Consider the following 20,278-nt stretch of genomic DNA (forward strand, 5'->3'; position numbering starts at 1 on the left):
CCAGGCACTCGTCTTCCACTGCCTCCCGCAGCTTAGTCAAACTCATGTTCGTAGCTTTGAGAACACTGTCCAGCCATCTCATCCTCTGTCATCACCTTCTCCATGTGCCCTCAATCTTTCCCAACATCAGGGTCTTTTCCAGGGAGTCTTCTCTTCTCATGAGGTGGCCAAAGTATTGGAACCTCAGCTTCAGGATCTGTCCTTCCAGTGATCACTCAGGGCTGATTTCCTTTAGAATGGAGAGGTTTGATCTTCTTGCAGTCCATGGGACTCTCAAGAGTCTCCTCCAGCACCATAATTCAAAAGCATCAATTCTTCGGCGATCAGCTTTCTTTATGGTCCAGCTCTCACTTCCATACATCACTGCTGGGAAAACCATAGCTTTAACTATACAGGCCTTTGTCGGCAAGGTGATGTCTCTGCTTTTTAAGATGCTGTGAGGTATCTATTATTGAACTTAACAGCCATATTAAAATATATAAGTGAACCAATTTATAGTTATGACAGTGGAAAGTTCGGAAGCATCCCTAAAATATGAATAGACTTGTTTGTATATGCATTCCAGTTTGACTGCTGATGTAGGAGAGGACATTTGCAATGTAAATAATTAAACAAACTAAGGATGTTAGTGCACAATGTGAAGTCCTGAAAAAGAAGATAACATTTAAAATACTGATTTGTTGGGAATTAAATGAATAAATGCAGCAATACCCACTAACTAAAGTATGGGAAGGGGAGCCGTCTAACATCGAGCTAACATTATTTTATTTTTACTGCTGGGAAGAGAGACAAATGCTTCAAGATGCCCAAAAATCTTGACCAGCTTACTTGGGTAGTGTGAACATTTACTTGAGGGGGATGAGAGTCACCATTGGCTGCTCTGCTTGAGGCAAGCCCTGCAACAAAGTCTTGAAGCACCTTCAAGATTAACAAATGTTTAGTGGCAAATTTATGACGGCAAAAGACAGGGGCACAGCTCAGTTGGCATGTATTGAAGGGTAATTGTAATAAGTGGGGTTAAAATGGCCAAAAGGTGCAGTCTGTCTCCATTCTGAATAAAGGTTTGCAAAATAAGTGCAGTGACCATTACCAGCACCAAAGGGAAATCCCGGTACTACTGAAAATTCTAATGCTCACCATTTGGGGTTGCAATAATGCATTGGCTTCCTGTCCCACTATGGGTGTTCATTTCTTTAACCATCCCAAAATGATTGTGTTGTCTCCAGTTGCTGTTGCTGTTAATGAGTATAAAGGTAAAGGTAAAGGTACCCCTGCCCGTATGGGCCAGTCTTGCCAGACTCTAGGGTTGTGCGCTCATCTCACTCTATAGGCCGGGAGCCAGCGCTGTCCGGAGACACTTCCGGGTCATGTGGCCAGCGTGACAAGCTGCATCTGGCGAGCCAGCGCAGCACACGGAACACCGTTTACCTTCCCGCTAGTAAGCGGTCCCTATTTATCTACTTGCAACCGAGTGTGCTTTTGAACTGCTAGGTTGGCAGGCGCTGGGACTGAGCGACGGGAGCGCACCCCGCCACGGGGATTCGAACCGCCGACCTTTCGATCAGCAAGTCCTAGGCGCTGAGGCTTTAACCCACAGCGCCACCCGCGTCCCACAATGAGTTATACTGTATATATATTTGCTTTTACAGTTATAAAATTTAACCTACATGCTTATGAACATGGATTTATGAATCAGTTTTGGTAAACAACTTGATAGCAACACTCATTAAAAACTTAAGTCATCCGTTATACATTAAGAGTCACATCCAGCACCATCTTATGTATATCTAATCTGAAATAAGTCTATATTTAATGTAGGATGGCCAATTATGTATTGCCAAAAAAAGAGGCTTCCCATTCACAAAAAAGAGGATGAAATATTTGCATAAATTTTTCATATGGTGCTTCATATGTATAGACACACATTTAGAAAGAACTACAAGAATTTAAATAGAAATGCAATACATCTCAATATAGAGGGGGAGAAATCAGGTGATTTCTATGCTGGATTAGACTGATGACCAGGTGCTACTAACTTTTGTTGGGTATCTTCAAGGTTCCCGATCTCCCTTTTTCTGGTTCCTTATCTTTAATCTAGACTGGACAATTCTCAAGCAGAGGACAATGTCCTCTGACAGTCCTTCAAAATCTAATCACTGTAGACAGTGCTGGCCCATCCATGAGGCACGTGAGGCTACTGCTTTAGGTGGCAGAAGCCCCCCAGGTGGCATTCCTGTAGGTGGTCCATCTGCTCCACCTCCTTTTCAAGTGGCAGAGAAGCACTACCACCATTGGCACCACTTTGGGGCAATATCTCACTGAAAATTGGCATCGATGGCAGTGCCGCTTCTATGCCAGCAGAGGATGGGGCAGGACACACAAAAGCAGGTGGCGGCAAGAGTGGGTGGGGGCAGGGGCAGTAGGGCAAAGTGGAACTTTCCATTTTTCCCCAAGCAGTGAAACAAGATGCACTGCCCTGGGCTGTAGAGTGGGCCACCTGGCTATGGTAGCTTGATGAGTAAGCTTTGCTTCTTATAAGGTGTGTTTGGATTACAGCCGAAGTTAGTTGAACTCAGTTCCCACTGATATCAGTGGGGCTTTACTTAGTCATGGCTTTCATGTTGAATTGAATGGGATTTAGACTGGATGCAACCCTGTGAAATATGGTTTCCTGAATAAAGAAATCATAAAGCTCTCTATGCAACAACAGATATGTATAGAAAGTTGAATTAATTTTAATCTATTTTAGTATTTTAACTTTTGTGTGTTTTAAAGTAGAGTTCTTGATTGTATGGTTTTCTCATTTTGCTAATCACTTTCAGGTCCTTTACAATCAATTGGTGAATAATTTTTTATGAAATAAAGATATTAAATTAAATTTGCAGAGTGGAAGGGCACTCACTGTCATTTGCTTTTGAACAAGTCATGTGTATTAATCTTCTTTCTGCCTTTCATCTATGATACCAGCAAGCATTTGAGATGCAACTGGCAAACTGGACACAAGTGAATGAATTCATCCTGGTTGGTTTTCCTGGAGATCTGAGGCTGCAGCTCTTGTTATTCACCACTTTTCTGGTTGCCTACACACTGACAATAATGGAGAATGTGGTGATCATTGCCTTTATCTGGATGAACATCAATCTTCATAAGCCTATGTATCTCTTCCTGAGTAATCTTTCTTTCCTTGAGATCTGGTATGTCTCCGTCACGGTCCCCAAAATGCTTGCTGGCTTTGTGGCAGAAAAGAGGGAAATCTCTTTCATAGGTTGCATGGCTCAGCTGTACTTCTTCCTGGCTTTGGCATGCACTGAGTGTGTCCTTCTAACTGTTATGGCTTATGATCGCTATGTTGCCATCTGCAACCCATTGCGCTATCCAGCTATTATGAGTCAAAACTTATGCATTCGTCTAGCAGCCGGATCCTGGTTGAGTGGCATTTTCATCGCCATGGGGAAGATCATCTTCATCTCACGCCTGAGCTACTGTGGACCCAACGTTATCAACCACTTCTTCTGTGATGTTTCCCCACTTCTCAACTTGGCCTGCACTGATATGTCATTGGCTGAGCTCATTGATTTCCTTCTTGCCTTACTCATTCTCATTGGCCCACTCTCTGTAACAATCACCTCTTACATCTGCATCATCTCCACAATTCTCCACATACCTTCAGCCAAAGGGAAGCACAAAGCCTTTTCCACCTGTGCTTCACACCTTCTGGTAGTCACAATTTTCTATTCTACCACTATTTTCATCTATGCCCGGCCAAGAGCCCTCACCTCCTTTTATGCCAACAAGCTGGTGTCTGTTGTCTACACCGTCCTCACACCACTTCTCAATCCAGTCATCTACTGCCTGAGGAATCAGGAATTCAAAGATGCCTTCAGAAAATCAGTGCATGGACCTTCATCAATGAGAATGGGCTAATATCTACATCTGAAGTGCATCTGAAGGGCATATGTTTACTTGCACCATGCTTCAAATGAGGACTTCAGACAGGGTTATATTTATTAAAATATAACAAGGAAGACATGCCCCAAACCAACCAGCAGTGTGGGCAAGGAAAACATGTGCTGGTAGGCAGAAAGTCATGTGCCTTTGGCACTTAACATCTGTGCTCAGAAAACTGCACTGGTTGACAGTCTGCTACTGGATCAACTTCAGGCTGTTACTAGAAGTACATAAACTGCATTGAGTTTTTCTACAATGGAGCAGTGTATATTTATAATGAAATAAATAGGAAGAATGTCCTTAATACTTTGGGACTAGTTTACCTGCTAGATTGCTTTACCCCATAGATGTACACTTTACCACTTCAAGCTGCAGAACTGGCAATATTTAAAGTGTCACATATAGTCATTCAGCACTTGTAAGAAATTTATATTTAGGTATGGCAGCAACCAAACAATGAAACTCCCTATCTACTGACATCAGGCAGCCCCTTCCACTGTATTATTTTCCATGGTGGCTAAAAACATTTTTTATTTGGCAAACCTATTCAGACATGTAGAATCTATCAGGTATTTTAATCTGCCTTTAGTTTATGGTTCATTTAAAATATTTTTAAAATATATTTAATACTTGAATACCTTCCCCTAGTGGTTGTCAGTAGTCCAGTGCCTTTGAAAACATTAGCCAGAGCACATGGGGTGACCTTTGTTTACAGCTGCATAATTTAAAGGACTAATGGCATACTTTTCTTTGTTTGTTTTAGAATAAACACTGAAAATTTGTGGACCTGTAGGCTACCAAATGGTGAGGCCAATTTGGATCTCCTTTGCCTACTAATCTGTTCATTCTTCCACATCCTAAAAAGTGCATGGAACAATTTTCCACCTCTATGTTAGGTAAACAAGAATTATGATCTAGGGTATTGGCAGGAGAGAAAGAGAGAGAATATGTAAATAATTGATTGTTATTAAACATATCCCAAAGGTTATCTAATACTCGGAGATATAGATTAGGTCTCCTGTGTGTGTGAAGTGACTTTTGAAATAGCAGCACCAAACAACATAAAGCTGTTTCTTAGGCTGTACAGTTTCCCGTCTTATGTTTTTTGTGGGATAACATGGTGCAGGAAATTTTAGGCACAAGGATAGATGAGATAAGAAGGGCAAAGATGTAAGTGGTTAAGTTATGAATTGCCTCTTGAAAACTCATTCCTTTTAATGAAAGGATTCAGTATCATTGTTTCATTTGGCAATAATCTATATTAGTTTGCCATTTTCATAGGATTTCATTCTACCAATTAGCCTGAATAGTATTGATGCCTCCTGGATAACTGGCAGCTTGTGTGAGCCCTGTAGATTACCCTTCATTCAGGTAAATACATATGTTATTGATGAATTCACCATATATTCTTAAATCATCTTTTTTACAATGTCTGTGTATCTGTCTATCTAATAAATCCTTAAAACTAAACAGATGTAGATATGTAGATTGGTAGATATAGGTGTCTGTGTTTCTATGTGTGTGTGCATGCATTAATATGTACACATTAATACAAAGAGTTACAGCAATATATACACACACACACACACAAACACACACCGTATTTTTCGTCCTATAGGGCGTACCGGCCCATAGGATGCACCTAGTTTTTTTGGGGGGGGAAATAAATAAATAAAAATTATTTTTCCCCCACCAGCCACGGGGCTGGGGCAGGGCAAGCCCGAGCTTCCCCCGACCCCAGCCCCCAGAACAGGCTGCCGCCCGCAAGCCTTGCGAGGCCGGCGGGACCTCCCGCCGGGCGCACAAGTCTTGCGGACATCTGCCCGAAGCATGGGGCGTGCTCCGCAGTGCGCCCCGTGCTTCGGGCTGCCGGCTGCCACCCCAAGCCTTGCAGACATCTGCCCGAAGCACGGGGCGTGCTCCGCAGCGCGCCCCGTGCTTCGAACGGCAGGCTGCCGCCCCAAGCCTTGCGCGCCCGGTGGGACCTCCCGCTCTCAGAGCCCCCAGAACGGGTCCGGGAGCAATGGCGAGGTTGCGCAACCTCGCCATCGCTCCCGGAGCTTGCTTGCGGGGCTGGGGGCGGGGGAAGCCCGAGCTGTTGCTCGCAAGGCTTGCGGACATCTGCGCGAAGCACGGGGCGCGCTCCGGAGTGCGCCCCGTGCTTCGGGCTGCAGGGTGCTGCCCGCAAGCATTGGCAGCCCGGCGGGATAGCTTCCTGAAGCCTGGAGAGTGAGAGGGGTCGGTGCGCACTGACGCCTCTCGCTCTCCAGGCTTCAACGAAGGCCTGCATTCACCCCATAGGACGCACACACATTTCCCCTTCATTTTTGGAGGGGGGAAAGTGTGTCCTATAGGGCGAAAAATACGGTATATATATCGGTATATCCGTATATATCAATATCATCAGATATTTGGAGCACCTTTTCTACACTGAGAAGATGGGTTTTGTTTTGCTGCCAAATATAAAAGTGGGGAGATTGATAGAAATTAGAAAACTACAGGTTGCATCCTATGCTAGTCCTACTCAGAGTAGATTTATTGACGCTGATGTACATGACTAACTTAGGTTAATCCATTTCAGTGACTCTGCTGCGTGCATAACTTACTTAGACACAACCTACAGATCAGTGTGGACAGAGTGGGTATGGATACATTTAACTTCCTGTAATACATAATGAACGTAGAGTAGTCACTGCCACTGAGTATGAATAGCGTTTATAGGATTGAATCATATGTCGATTTCCCTGGATTTAAACCCCTTTGAATTCAATGACACTTATGAGCAAACTTGCATATAATTGTGTTTTTAGAACTATTTCCCTGAAATGATTATTACAACCTTCTTTAGCTCTTCATGATTCCCTGGGGCATTTGGCTCACCATTGCTTCAGACAGAATATTGAGTGGAATAGATAATCTTTTAGTATGATCAAGGAATGCATAATTGCATTCTTACTTTGTAATCATAGAATGCTGCCTGGTAAGTTTTCTGGGGTAGCCAACAATTTGGGTTAATGGGAATTGTAGTTCCACAACCTCAGAAGGTATCCCTTATATTCAATGAAGAAGGAATAAAACAGGAAGAGTGCATAGCTCAGGGGTATAGTACTGTCTCTTCAGGCAGATGCCCCATTATTTTTAATCCCTTTCCATTCTGGGAAGTTAAAATGATCAGGTAGCAGATGATAGGAGACATCTGAAGGCAGCCCTATTTCTAACCCAGAAATAGTGCTTCAGGTTAAGAACTTTGCTTCAGGATGAGAACAGAAATCGGGCTCCGGTGGCACGGCAGCAGCAGGAGGCCCCATTAGCTAAAGTGGTGCTTCAGGTTAAGAACAGTTTCAGGTTAAGTACGGACCTCCGGAACGAATTAAGTACTTAACATGAGGTACTACTGTATTTTTAATCTTTTGTTGGAAGCCACCCAGAGTGGCTGGGGAAACCCAGCCAGATGGGCGGGGTATATTATTATTATTATTATTATTATTATTATTATTATTATTATTATTATTGTCATCATCTCTGCCTGAGGCTCTGGAAGCCATTACCAGTCATAATAGGCGCTGTAGCTACTTCTGATATGTGCTCATGAATCCTCTTTTAAATAATCCCATTCTTTTTAAAGAAAGAAGACAACATCTGTGTAACTGTTTTCGTGTGGAAATATGTAGGTGAAAATAACATTTGTTGAATATATCGCTGAACAGATCTTTCTTTACTTGGGATGCAGCTTTCAAAAAATGCACAGGTCATTAATTCTTGGATGGGTAATTGCGTGTCGAGGTCCCCAGGGCCACCCCAATAACTCACACATCACACAGAATTTTTTGTTTAAGATTTTTGGCATAATTTTGGCCACAACTTTATTGAAATACAAATTTGTGAGTGGTTGCTTAGGCATTGGTTGCGACTATCTGCCCCCACCATGGGGGACAGACTGACATTCCGCACGATGCGAAAGTCAGAATAGGGGAATACACTTGGGGGTAACGTGGAGCAGGGAACCTGCCCTCACCCCAAATGCAACCAGGAGCTCATTGCTATGGCCCGAGCCCCTTTTACAGAGTGGACAAGCAATAGTTAGCCCCCAATTCCTTTAACGGAATCCCTTGCAGCAGCAGCATTAGAGGGGCAGGCACAGCCAATCCATGCCCCTCAACCAACCAAACCATAAACCAATGCCTAACCGCAGCCTTACAAGTTGTGACGATTTGCTACGCAGTAGGCAAAAACCAAATGGCCCCAGCCAATCAGCCAGATGGACAAAATTCCTACCAGGCCCCTGCCCCAAGAGCAGACGACCCCATGACAGGCATAGCAAGGTCAAAGCGAACAACCCTAATTCTAGGGAGGGGGGGACGGGCAGTCCGATGCATGGTTGAAAAGAGGAAGCCCTAGCCTTGTGCAAGGAGTTTTAGCATTTCTGGCTGTCAATCAACAAATGGCAACATTAACTTCTTCCCAACAACAAGGGAAGCCCCAATCGCATCAGTGGCCAACGAACAATTAGCCCGCCCCCAACTTTGGAGTGTCCTGGCGGCCCCCACCGCAACACGTGCTCTCCATGAAGGAGAACACGCTTTCCAACATGACATGGAAAAAGAATTGAATAAACAGAGTAGACCCATTGCAATTAATGGTGTTAAGTTAGTCATATCCATATAGCCTGCCAAGACTGGGGAAATACCTGCACATGTACTCTTGCAGGAATTTGCCATGATCTAGAGTTGGCAATCATGTTCATCATGGATGACCCTATGTTACATTAGTTTTTCCCATCAACTACATGAAGTATAAAGTGTAGATGGATGTACATTCCTCAACATTTGGGGATATAGATAGAGAAGTATGGAAGGATACATTTGGTTCTCCATCCCTGTTCATCACATTCATCACATTTCTGACATTCCTAAAAACAAATGTAAATAAATGTTCTTAAATATAGCACATTAATCTTTCCCCTTTTTGTTCCCTTTGTCACTCCTTCTCCACAACTTTGCTAACCAGAGAGAATGTCGACATGGAATCTTCTAACAGGAGTGTGGTAAAGGCGTTTGTCATCTTGGGGTTCTCAGCTTCTCCACAGCTTTCTATGCTGTTCTTCACCCTAGCCTTGGCCACCTATGTTCTCACTGTTACTGCCAACATCGTCATCATCTCAGTCATTAAGGCAAACCCAAAAATGCAGCGACCCATGTACTACTTCCTAGGCAACTTCTCCTTCATGGAGATCTGGTATACCACCTCCACTGTGCCGAAGATGCTGGAAAGTTTCCTGGCTGGTGGGAGTACAATCACTGTGGCGGGTTGCATTGCCCAGCTCTATCTTTTCTTCGCCTTGGGCTCGACTGAATGCTTCCTCCTGGCTACTATGGCTTATGACCGCTACTTGGCCATCTGCCGTCCTCTTCATTATCCAGCTCTTATGACTCTGCAAGTAACTACATGGCTGGTGACAGCAGCCTGGGTGGGTGGATTTCTAGCTCCTTTGCTCCCCATTGTCCTCATCTCCCAGCTCTCATTCTGTGAGCCTAAGGAGATTCACCATTTCTTTTGTGACGCTGGGCCCCTGTTGAGGCGCTCATGTGGCAATGCCTTTGTCAGCTCTACCCTAGTCACAGTTCTGGCCTCCTTTGTCATCCTCAGCACCTGCTTGCTCACCATGGTATCCTATACCTTTATAATCTCAACCATACTTAGGATCCCCTCAGCCAGTGGGAGACAAAAGGCCTTTTCCACCTGTGGTTCACACCTTACTGTGGTGGTGATTTACTATGCCACAGTTATCTTCATATATACAAGGCCCATTTCCCCTTCTCCTTCTAAGCTAGACACAGTGGCATCAGTTTTTTATGCAGTAGTCACCCCACTGCTCGATCCAATGATTTATAGCTTAAGGAATAAGGAGGTAAAGGATGCTTTGAAGAAGTTGATGAGCAGGAACCGGGTCTTTGTTAAAAATATTGGAGCTATGATCATGGTTTGCTGGTAGAAAAGACAATATGTGGGCAAAATGCTCATTAGCTCTGATGTGCCAAACAGTGGCGGAGCAAGCCGATTGGGCGCCTGGGGTGGCGCACGTGCCCTGTGCCCAGGGCCAGGGCCAGCCATCCGTGGGAATGGGGTGATCTGGGGCAGGATGCTCCATGGGGCCTCTGAGGAGTCTGCCTGCCTCCTCCCACTTAGCTGCCCTATAGCTGAGGGGGAGGCGGTTGGTGGGCCATTTGGGGCAGAGCATTTGTCACCCCCCTCAGTGGTGATATCCGGGGCAAACCACCCCCTTCCTCCACCCCGGTGCCAAAATCTCTCTTTCTCCTCCCTCCTTTATTCTCTTATTCTCCCTTATTCCCCCCCTCCTTCCCTAAAAGGCTTAAAATCATTCGCTTCCTCCAACCACAGGAAGTGTAGTTTGGTGGTAACTACACCAAACTTTGCAGTTTGCAGTTGGATGAATCTGTCAAAATTTGGTTTCTCGCAATTTCTCCTTTTTACAGTCATAGTCCAATTCACCCAATTTCTGCCCCCATTTGTCTTTCATTTTTAAATTCCCATGAAAATTCTTACATTTTTTGCACACTTTTCTCCGCATATGCAAATTTTTGTAGAAAGTTTTGCCTAGCTTTTTTGCAAGCAGTTTTCATTTCACAGAATGCAATTTTGTTTGCTATTTTCACTTCTGTACACTTCTTTTGCCTGCATTTTTTGAATTTTTGTACATGTTCTCAGCTGCATCACAAACTTTGTGAAGTGCAACTTTCAAAGAACATCTATTTCTTGGTTCATGTATTGATTTAGGAAGTGCAAATTTGGTAATGGAAATTAATTTCTCTCCCACATCAGCTCAGAAATCCCAGGATCCCTTATGGAAAGACTTGACAGAGTGATATAAACCCTATATATTATATATGCCTATAATGGAACTAAACCTTTCTTCATACACACCTTTTTTGATTGTCACCCATACAGTGGTACCTCAGGTTAAGTACTTAATTCGTTCCGGAGGTCCGTACTTAACCTGAAACTGTTCTTAACCTGAAGCACCACTTTAGCTAATGGGGCCTCCTGCTGCTGCCGCGCCGCCAGAGCACGATTTCTGTTCTCATCCTGAAGCAAAGTGCTTAACCTGAAGCACTATTTCTGGGTTAGCAGAGTCTGTAACCTGAAGCGTATGTAACCTGAAGCATATGTAATCTGAGGTACCACTGTATTTAAATATGTGCCTAATTGCTGTGTGTAATGCAATTTATTTTAATCATTAACATTTTGTGTGTGTAATAAGTAAAGTTCTTTGCTCTTATTTTAAAAGGAAGTATGTATTTATTTAAAGGTGTTACAATATCTTGGTGGAGTTTACTTTCCCCACACTGTGTTAAATAAAGTTTTTACAAAGTGTTGGTTGTACAACAAATTTGAATCAAGAATAATTGTCTACTTCCTAGGATTTCTTGCAAGCTTAGAATGTTTTCAGCCCCAGGTTCATTGAGCATTAGAGAAATTCATAGCTAGAGATACATGGGTCTTCTGAAAAACACTTACATAGGGTTACAGAGCATTCGAATCCTAATGCATTTATACAAAATCACATTGTTATACTTTCAGCACTTTGAGTTTTTAAGACTAACCACATAGCTCAATGATTTTATGGGATTCAAATATGAGCTGATGTCAATTTAAGTCCATTGTAAGTTGTCCAAATTTCTGAGACTTTTATCCTGTACCAGGATGCATTCTGAATGCTTCTTTGCAATCTAATTCCAGTTGAAAGCTGTTCTGAAGATAAGAACATAAGAGGAGCCGTGCTACATTAGAACAAAGGTCTATCTACTGGAGTATCTTGTTCCTACAGTAGTTGACCAATAGGAAACCTGCACAGTTGTTTGTTTGTTTTTAATGCTTGATATCCACTGTGTATAAACTATAATAACTACTGGCAATTCAAAGGACTTTTTATCTATCTATTTAGCTACATAAAAATGGGTTCTATTTGCTGGGGATCATGAGCAAGAAGGCACTGCCACACTCATGCCACGGTGCTCTCCAGATGTTGTGGTCTACAACTTTCCCCAAAACATTTGATGCAACGTGGTGCAAAAAAAATGATATAACATTGGCTCTCCCTGCCATAGGCATTTGGTTAGCCACTGTGAGAACAGATGATTGGGCTTGATGACCTTTGGTCTGATCCCATTTGGCTGTTATATCCTTTAGAAAGTGTGTTAACATATAAGTGCCAATGTATTTTTAATTTTTACATAGCTCTGGATTAAAATTAATTTTCAAACATTCCATCCACATTCTGACAGAATCTGGATAAAAGTATTGTACAGAATGAGTTGGTTCCAGATTTAACCATGCTTAGAGCAGAAACATTGAAATCAATGTGACTTAGGTTGATGATAACTTATGTCATATTGATTTCAATACAACTATCGTATCAGTTGATCTAGTATTCATGAAGTACATATTTGCCATAATTTGGAATTTAGATATGTGTGTTAATTAGGCATATATACAATGGTAATAAAAGTTACAACATATGGTTGAGCTTGAATGAATAATTTATACGAGGGATAGCCAAGTGGTGTCCTCCACATATTGTTAGACTCCAAAGAACAATAGTCTTAGTTATTGTTAACGTAGCAGGGAAGATGTGAGTTGTAGTCTAGCAACATCTGGAAGAAATTGTGTTGCCTACTCTGGTTCAGAGAGACAAAATTCAAAGAAAATCAAATCCTATGATACACATCAATTAAAAGAAGAACTTGTTTCTGTGTTTGTATTTTTACATATCTAGTCCTACTTAGATAATTTGGTTTTCTAAGTTCTAAGGGACAACATGCATGTCTGGCCCAGTTTTCCCAAAGCCACCTTAACCTCCTTGTTCCTTAAACTGTATATGAGGGGATTGATCATTGGTGTAAGGATTGTGTAGAAAGTAGAGAGCACTTTGGTTAAGCCTCTCAGTTTGGGGTCATCTGGGAGGACATAAACAATCATTAAGGACCCGTAGAAAATGGTGACTACAATAAGATGAGAGGAGCAAGTAGAAAATGCCTTTTGCCTCCCAGATGTGGTGGAAATCCTCAAAATGGCTGAGATTATGCAAATGTAAGATGTTATGGTCAACATAAATAAAGGGAAAGTGAATAAGGAAGATAACATAAGGGCTATCACCATAATTAATGAAGTATCAGTACAGGCCAACTTACTGAGAGGTATAAAATCACAAAAGAAATGGTCAATTCCGTTGAAACCACAGTAAGTTAATTGTGTCATCCATATGACTACCACAGAGACAGAGAAACAACCACTTATCCAGGATGCTGCTGCTAAAGAGATACAGACCTTGCTGTTCATATGGAATGAATATTGCAGTGGTTTGCAAATTGCTAAATACCGATCATATGACATCACAGATAAGAGACATGTCTCTGCAGTCACCAGAAAACCAAATAAATATAATTGTATAAAGCAGCCAGAAAAGGAAATGGTTCTATTCTCTGTTAGGAAACTGACTAGCATTCTGGGCAGAATAGTTGAGGTATAGAAAATCTCCAAACAGGACAAGTTCCCTAGGAAGAAATACATGGGCGTATGAAGCTGTCTATCATTCACAACTAACACAACAATGAGAAGGTTCCCCATTAAGGTTAGAATGTAGATGCTCAGAAATATCAAGAAGAACAGAATCTGTAGTTCAGGATGATGTCCAAATCCCAGGAGGATGAATTCTGTGATGGCAGTTTGATTTATTGAGGTGGCTACCTAAGAGGAAAATAGCAATGGAAAGAACCATCATGGCAGCTATGGTATTCTTAAGAGGAAAATGTAATAATGACACACACTTGATAAACAAATTAACAATCCGCTTAACCTTTATATTGTTCAGAGCTCTTTACACATTTTTTTTCAGTGTGAATTGATAAGATAAATGGAGCTAGGCAAAATGGTAGCTATCGTTTGGCATGCATGAACCAAGGCACTTTCTGAATGGAGCGATTCATCCATGAATCACAAATAGGGATAAGTTCAAGGACAAAATCAGTTTTGGGCCTAGTTCACCACCAAATAAGACTGAAGTCTTTTCCATCCCATTTCTGTGCAGGTTTTAAGGATCAGTTCACATATATCCATATGCCAAATTTCCTCTTTTTTGGTCTTCAAAATATGGCAACCCTTCATAAAAATCTACACCTTTTATGTAAGAATTCCAAGGGTGGCAAAACACGAGGTGATCCAAGCTGAGTTGTATTTTTAAAAATGCTTCCAGTTGCTTAATAGCAACTAGGTAGTGTGCAGTTTCCTTTTCACAATGCACATCGAACTTAGCTCATCTTTCCCCACCCATCCCATAAATCTTTGTTTTAAATTTAAATACCAGAATAATGTGAAAATAAATGTTGGGATGGATTGAGGCACATTTGTATATTCCTACTAATCACATGTCATTATTCTTATGTGCAATTTTATGTACGTATTTTATGTACAATTTACATGCTTTGACATATAGTTTATTCTTAGTCTTAGGAGTAATTGAACATAAAATACATAAAATGTACATATGATACATAAAAATTCCATGTGAGAGGGATAACACGTCATCAGTACTCATTGCTCCCCATGGGACTTGCTGCACTGATTTCAAAATGTGCAGAGGCAGGAGCCCTGTGAGTGACTAACTGCACTTATGCAAATGAAATTACATTTTTTAAAGAAGACAGTCAACCTTCAGACCAGCTCATGTGCAAATGCATAATAAAGTTCTAATCAAACCTGATCCCTGCATATGTCTGGACATATTTTTTTCTGCTGGATGCACTCTGGAGTTAAAATTGCATAGTGTTATCTAGGCAGTGAGAGATTTTACTTTCTTGGGCTCCATGATCACTGTAGATGGTGATAGCAGCCATGCAATTAAAAGATGCCTGCTTCTTGGGAGAAAAGCAATGACAAACCTAGACAGCATCTTAAAAAGTAGAGACATCACCTTGCCAACAAAGGTCTGTATAGTTAAAGCTATGGTTTTCCCAGCAGTGATGTATGGAAGTGAGAGCTGGTCCTCTCCTACATCAGCAGTCAAACTGGAATGCATATACAAACAAGTCTATTCATATTTTAGGGATGCTTCCGAACTTTCCACTGTCATAACTATAAATTGGTTCACTTATATATTTTAATATGGCTGTTAAGTTCAATAATAGATACCTCACAGCATCTTAAAAAGCAGAGACATCACCTTGCCGACAAAGGCCTGTATAGTTAAAGCTATGGTTTTCCCAGCAGTGATGTATGGAAGTGAGAGCTGGACCATAAAGAAAGCTGATCGCCAAAGAATTGATGCTTTTGAATTATGGTGCTGGAGGAGACTCTTGAGAGTCCCATGGACTGCAAGATGATCAAACCTATCCATTCTGAAGGAAATCAGCCCTGAGTGATCACTGGAAGGACAGATCCTAAAGCTGAGGCTCCAATACTTTGGCCACCTCATGAGAAGAGAAGACTCCCTGGAAAAGAGCCTGATGTTGGGAAAGATGGAGGGCACAAGGAGAAGGGGACGACAGAGGACGAGATGGTTGGATAGTGTTCTCGAAGCTACCAGCATGAGTTTGACCAAACTGCGGGAGGCAGTGGAAGACAGAAGTGCCTGGCGTGCTCTGGTCCATGGGGTCACGAAGAGTCGGACACGACTAAATGACTAAACAACAACAACATCTAGGTATGGAACACTGCATTGCAACAGGGCATTGGACTCAATAGCCTAGCCTACTACATACAGTACCCATGGTATAACAATCACTTACACATGGTTACTCATTTATATTTATGTCTCAAATGAAACTGAATTAAAACGATTAAAAATCCTGTGGGGGGGGAATAACTGATTTTGGTAGAAGATTGAGAAGATCTAGTAGATAATCAGATGCAAGGGCTACCAAGTGCAGTTCCTCTGCATAACTGCAAACAATGATCTAACAATCTGAAAAGGATTTGACCATTGGTATAAGATATGTATTCCAATGACTATAGCCTGGGATATTGTGTCCTACGTTTCTGTATACTTACCGCATCCACTGACACCATAATCCACTATGTCTCTCAGCAACATGACAATGCTCTGAAATAAAGAGAACTACATCTGACAACTTCATAAGGGTTTTATTTTCTACAAGGTGGCACTTTCTCTCAAGAGATTATTATTATTTTGTTCTCTTGGGCATTCCTTATGATATGACCTGGGGAATCAGCGGAGCTCTTATTATCTGGCGCTTTCCTACCATGATATGAAGGGAGCATATGGCCCCATTTAATGAAAGCAAGAGTTGGTGATGAGTAGGACCAAAGATCATACACTTGCCCAATAATTTACCCTGTTGCTATTGGAAGTTCAGGGAAGTTTTTAATGTGTGACATTTTAATGTATTTTTAATCTTTGTTGGAAGCTGCCCAGAGTGACTGGGGAAACCCAGCCAGATGGGCGGTGTACAAATAAATTATTATTATTATTATTATTATTATTATTATTATTATTATTATTATTATTATCAACAGATGCCAGAGCAGAGAACTCTGAAAGACAGACACTGTGAGAATAATTGTATTTTTTAAATGATATTTATTACTTTTCCAACAATTTAAACACAACACAACAAACAAAAAAGAAGAAAAAACAAAAAAGAAGAAAAAAGGAAAAAAGAACAATACAATACAATACAGAAACACTAAAAACATAACCAAACAAAAACAATTTAAAACACTTTCCGTATCTTATCTTTCATTCACTTATTTCCACGACCTCCTCACACCTCCCTTTTTGTATTCCACTTCTATTAATTGTTTCAGCAATTCCTTTCCATCTGCCTCTGTTATCTATCCTATAATTATCTTAACACATTCTAACCTTAATTTTCCTTTAATACTCTATTAATCTATTTATACTTATTTCCTTATAACATTTCTACTGAAGCCATATCACTTCATTCCAACATTCTTCTAACATTCATTAATTTTGCAGTATTTCTGTAAATAGTCTTTAAACTTTTTCCAGTCTTCTTCCACCGACTCTTCTCCCTGGTCTCGGATTCTGCCAGTCATTTCCGCCAGTTCCATATAGTCCATCAACTTCATCTGCCATTCTTCCCTGGTGGGTAAATCTTGTGTCTTCCAAAACTTCACGATAAGTATTCTTGCTGCTGTTGTTGCATACATAAAGAAAGTTCTATCCTTCTTTGGCACCAATTGGCCGACCATGCCCAGGAGAAAGGCCTCTGGTTTCTTCAAGAAGGTATATTTAAATACCTTTTTCATTTCATTATAAATCATCTCCCAGAATGTCTTAATCCTTGGGCATGTCCACCAAAGGTGAAAGAATGTACTTTCAGTCTCATTACATTTCCAGCATTTATTGTCGGGCAGATGGTAAATTTTTCCTAGCTTGACTGGTGTCATGTACCACCTATAAATCATTTTCATTAAATTTTCTCTTAGGGCATTACATGCCGTAAATTTCATACCTGTGGTCCATAACTGTCAGCCATCATTATGTTATGTCCAACATCTTGTGCCCATTTAATCATAGCTGATTTCACCATTTCGTCCTGAGTGTTCCATTTCAACAGCAAGTTATACATTCTTGACAAGTTCTTAATTTTTGGATCTAACAATTCTGTTTCCAATTTTGATTTTTCCACCTGGAAGCCAACTTTTTTGACCAATTTATATGCCTCCATTATTTGATAATAATGGAGCCAGTCTCGCACTTTGTTTTTCAATTTTTCAAAGCTCTGCAATTTTATTCTGTCTCCGTCTTGTTCCAGAATTTCCCAATATTTCGGCCATTTGACCTCCATATTGAGTTTTTTCTGTGCCTTCGCTTCCATTGGTGATAACCATCTTGGGGTTCACTGTGAGAATAATTGTAGCCTCTTTCTCTTTTGGATGAGACCTTGTCATATATATAATTAAACGAGACATGACCTTCAGAATTTGGGACTGAATTAGTAAATCCCCCTCATCTTTATCCCGTAGCTAAAAATAACGATCAGAAAACCATTCTGTGCATTAGAAGCCAACTCAGGATAAAAGACAAAATTCTAGGGAAACCAGACACACCAGTGAGAAAACTTTATAATAACTGCCTGGAGTGGTTTGAATGATGGCACATGACCTTTTTAAAAGCTTCTGAGTCAGGTTTGCTTTCTGGTCTGATGTCGTCAATTGCCAAATTGTCAAGTTGAAGCCATTTCACCTGAGCAGTCATCTTTTCAATTGCACAATCAGCTCTTAACAACAACAACAACCCTAACCCTATGGCCTTTCAGTTAAACTGATGCTCTTTAATAGTCTATGAACCATCAAGTTTTCCCCCCAAAACAACCCACAAATATTTGAGTCCCAACAACTAGGGGCTGGGGGAGAGAAAGTCCGCTTACCCTTTATGGTGGGCAGCGTTGCAGCTGGGCATCAGGTCCCGCAGTGATCCAGCTGGGGGTGTAGAACAACACCCTCCTCGTAGCCATCTGGCTGTGTTGTTGGCACTGGGCGGGGCCCTGCCCATGGGCAGCCCTGCTGTCCAATCATCGCTGGTGGGAGGAATGGCCGCAGCAAATTTAAAACATGACATGGCCAGGGGACTGTCCTCTCATGCCCTTCGCCAAATCATACTAATGAAAAATCCCTCAGTAACAATAGCTTGAGCTGTACAAATCAAGAAGTGTACAGTGGTTCCTCGGGTTACATACGCTTCAGGTTACATACGCTTCAGGTTACACACTCTGCTAACCTAGAAATAGTGCTTCAGGTTAAGAACTTTGTTTCAGGATAAGAACAGAAATCAGGCTCCGGCGGTGCGGCGGCAGCAGGAGGCCCCATTAGCTAAAGTGGTTCTTCAGGTTAAGAACAGTTTCAGGTTAAGTACGGACCTCCGGAATGAATTAAGTACTTAACCCGAGGTACCACTGTACACTCTTTCACACAAACACTTGTACTTGGGTAGAGACAGTTTATAGTTGTGTGCATTGTAACACGTCATCATCTTAGTATTTATTTAGATGAGATTTAGGTAGGTGTTCACAATCGATTTCCACACTGTGCTTGAATCTAGTATAGTGGTACCTTGTTTTACGAACAGCTTAGTTTATGAACAACTTGGATTAAGTATGCTGCAAACCCAGAAGTAGGTGCTTTGGTTTGTGAACTTTACCTTGGAATAAGAACATGTTTCACTTCCTGTTGAGTGTGTTCCATTTGTAAATTGAGTCCCCCGCTGCTATGGGAAAGCATGCCTTGGTTTAAGAACGCTTTGGTTTAAGAACGGACTTCTGGAACGGATTACGTTCATAAACAAAGGTACTACTGTATTATAAAACTAAGTCTTCCAGGAAACTTCCAGACTGTCCTTGACCATATTATATGAATCATACACCAAGTTCCATATCTATCTCGGACCCTGAGGTAGGGGCAGTGATCTTTTATGATGTTTGGATGTCAGCTGCCAGTTTGAATCAAAATGGAGGCCCAAAACTTCACTTTGACATGACTTCACCATTTTTGAAGTAATGGTTTGGCCACCTATCTACATAACACTTCCAAACTCAGCATGAGGGGTTCCCAGGTGGGAGTGCCGGCCTTCATCAATGTTTGGATGTCAGGTGCCATTTTGAATCAAGACTGTGCACCAAATATGACGTTTCTGCCTGGTTCCCTGTAGCTTTACTTCTTTCCGCTAGAAAGCCCTTGGTGCTGGAACTCAATGTCTGGGCTGAATGCTGGGGTGGAGATTTTCCTACAGGTATACAGGGCTGAGGTTGTTTAGGGCTTTAAAGGTTAGCACCAACACTTGCAATTGTGCTCAGAAACATACTGGGAACCAGTGTAGATCCTTTAGGACCAGTGTTATATGGCCCTGGCAGCTGCTCCCAGTCACCAGTCTAGCTGCTGCATTCTGGATTAGTTGTAGTTTTTGATTCACATTCAAAGGTAGCTCCATATAGAGAGCATTGCAGTAGTCCAAGCAGGAGATATCTAGAGCATGTACCACTCTGGTGAGACAGTGAGCAGACAGGTAAGATCTCAGCCGGTATACCAGATGGAGCTGGTAGGCAGCTGCCCTGGACACTGTTGACCTGCGCCTCCATGGACAGCTGTGAGTCCAAAAGGACTCCCAGGCTGCACACCTTCTCCTTTAGGGACACAGGCACCCCATTCAGGACGAGGGAATCCCCCAAACCTGACCTCACCCTGTACTCCAGAAACAATACTTCTGTCTTGTCGAGATTCAACCTCAATCCATTAGCTGCCATCCATCCTCCAACTGCCTCCAGACATTCACATA

At 41.8% G+C, this 20,278-nt stretch overlaps 3 protein-coding genes across 3 annotated transcripts; 2 read left to right on the plus strand and 1 right to left on the minus strand.

Moving 5' to 3' along the window:
• Nucleotides 1–2,905: 2,905 nt before the first annotated feature.
• Nucleotides 2,906–3,924, plus strand: LOC128399854 (olfactory receptor 6A2-like). Its single transcript, XM_053361657.1, has one exon. The coding sequence runs from the start codon at nucleotides 2,980–2,982 to the stop codon at nucleotides 3,922–3,924; it is 945 nt and encodes a 314-aa protein (XP_053217632.1). The 5' UTR covers nucleotides 2,906–2,979.
• Nucleotides 3,925–8,733: 4,809 nt separating this feature from the next.
• LOC128399853 (olfactory receptor 6F1-like) lies at nucleotides 8,734–10,596 on the plus strand. The gene has a single exon (XM_053361656.1). The coding sequence runs from the start codon at nucleotides 8,969–8,971 to the stop codon at nucleotides 9,938–9,940; it is 972 nt and encodes a 323-aa protein (XP_053217631.1). The 5' UTR covers nucleotides 8,734–8,968; the 3' UTR covers nucleotides 9,941–10,596.
• A 2,169-nt stretch (nucleotides 10,597–12,765) lies between these two features.
• On the minus strand, nucleotides 12,766–16,029 carry LOC128400403 (olfactory receptor 8I2-like). Its single transcript, XM_053362585.1, has 2 exons — nucleotides 16,012–16,029; nucleotides 12,766–13,713 (listed from the first exon to the last, which is right to left on the minus strand). Exons 1-2 carry the CDS (start codon nucleotides 16,027–16,029, stop codon nucleotides 12,766–12,768), a joined length of 966 nt encoding a protein of 321 aa, XP_053218560.1.
• Between the last annotated feature and the right edge of the window lie 4,249 nt (nucleotides 16,030–20,278).

Source organism: Podarcis raffonei, chromosome 13 (assembly GCF_027172205.1).
Source record: "Podarcis raffonei isolate rPodRaf1 chromosome 13, rPodRaf1.pri, whole genome shotgun sequence".
Taxonomy (NCBI): domain Eukaryota; kingdom Metazoa; phylum Chordata; class Lepidosauria; order Squamata; family Lacertidae; genus Podarcis; species Podarcis raffonei.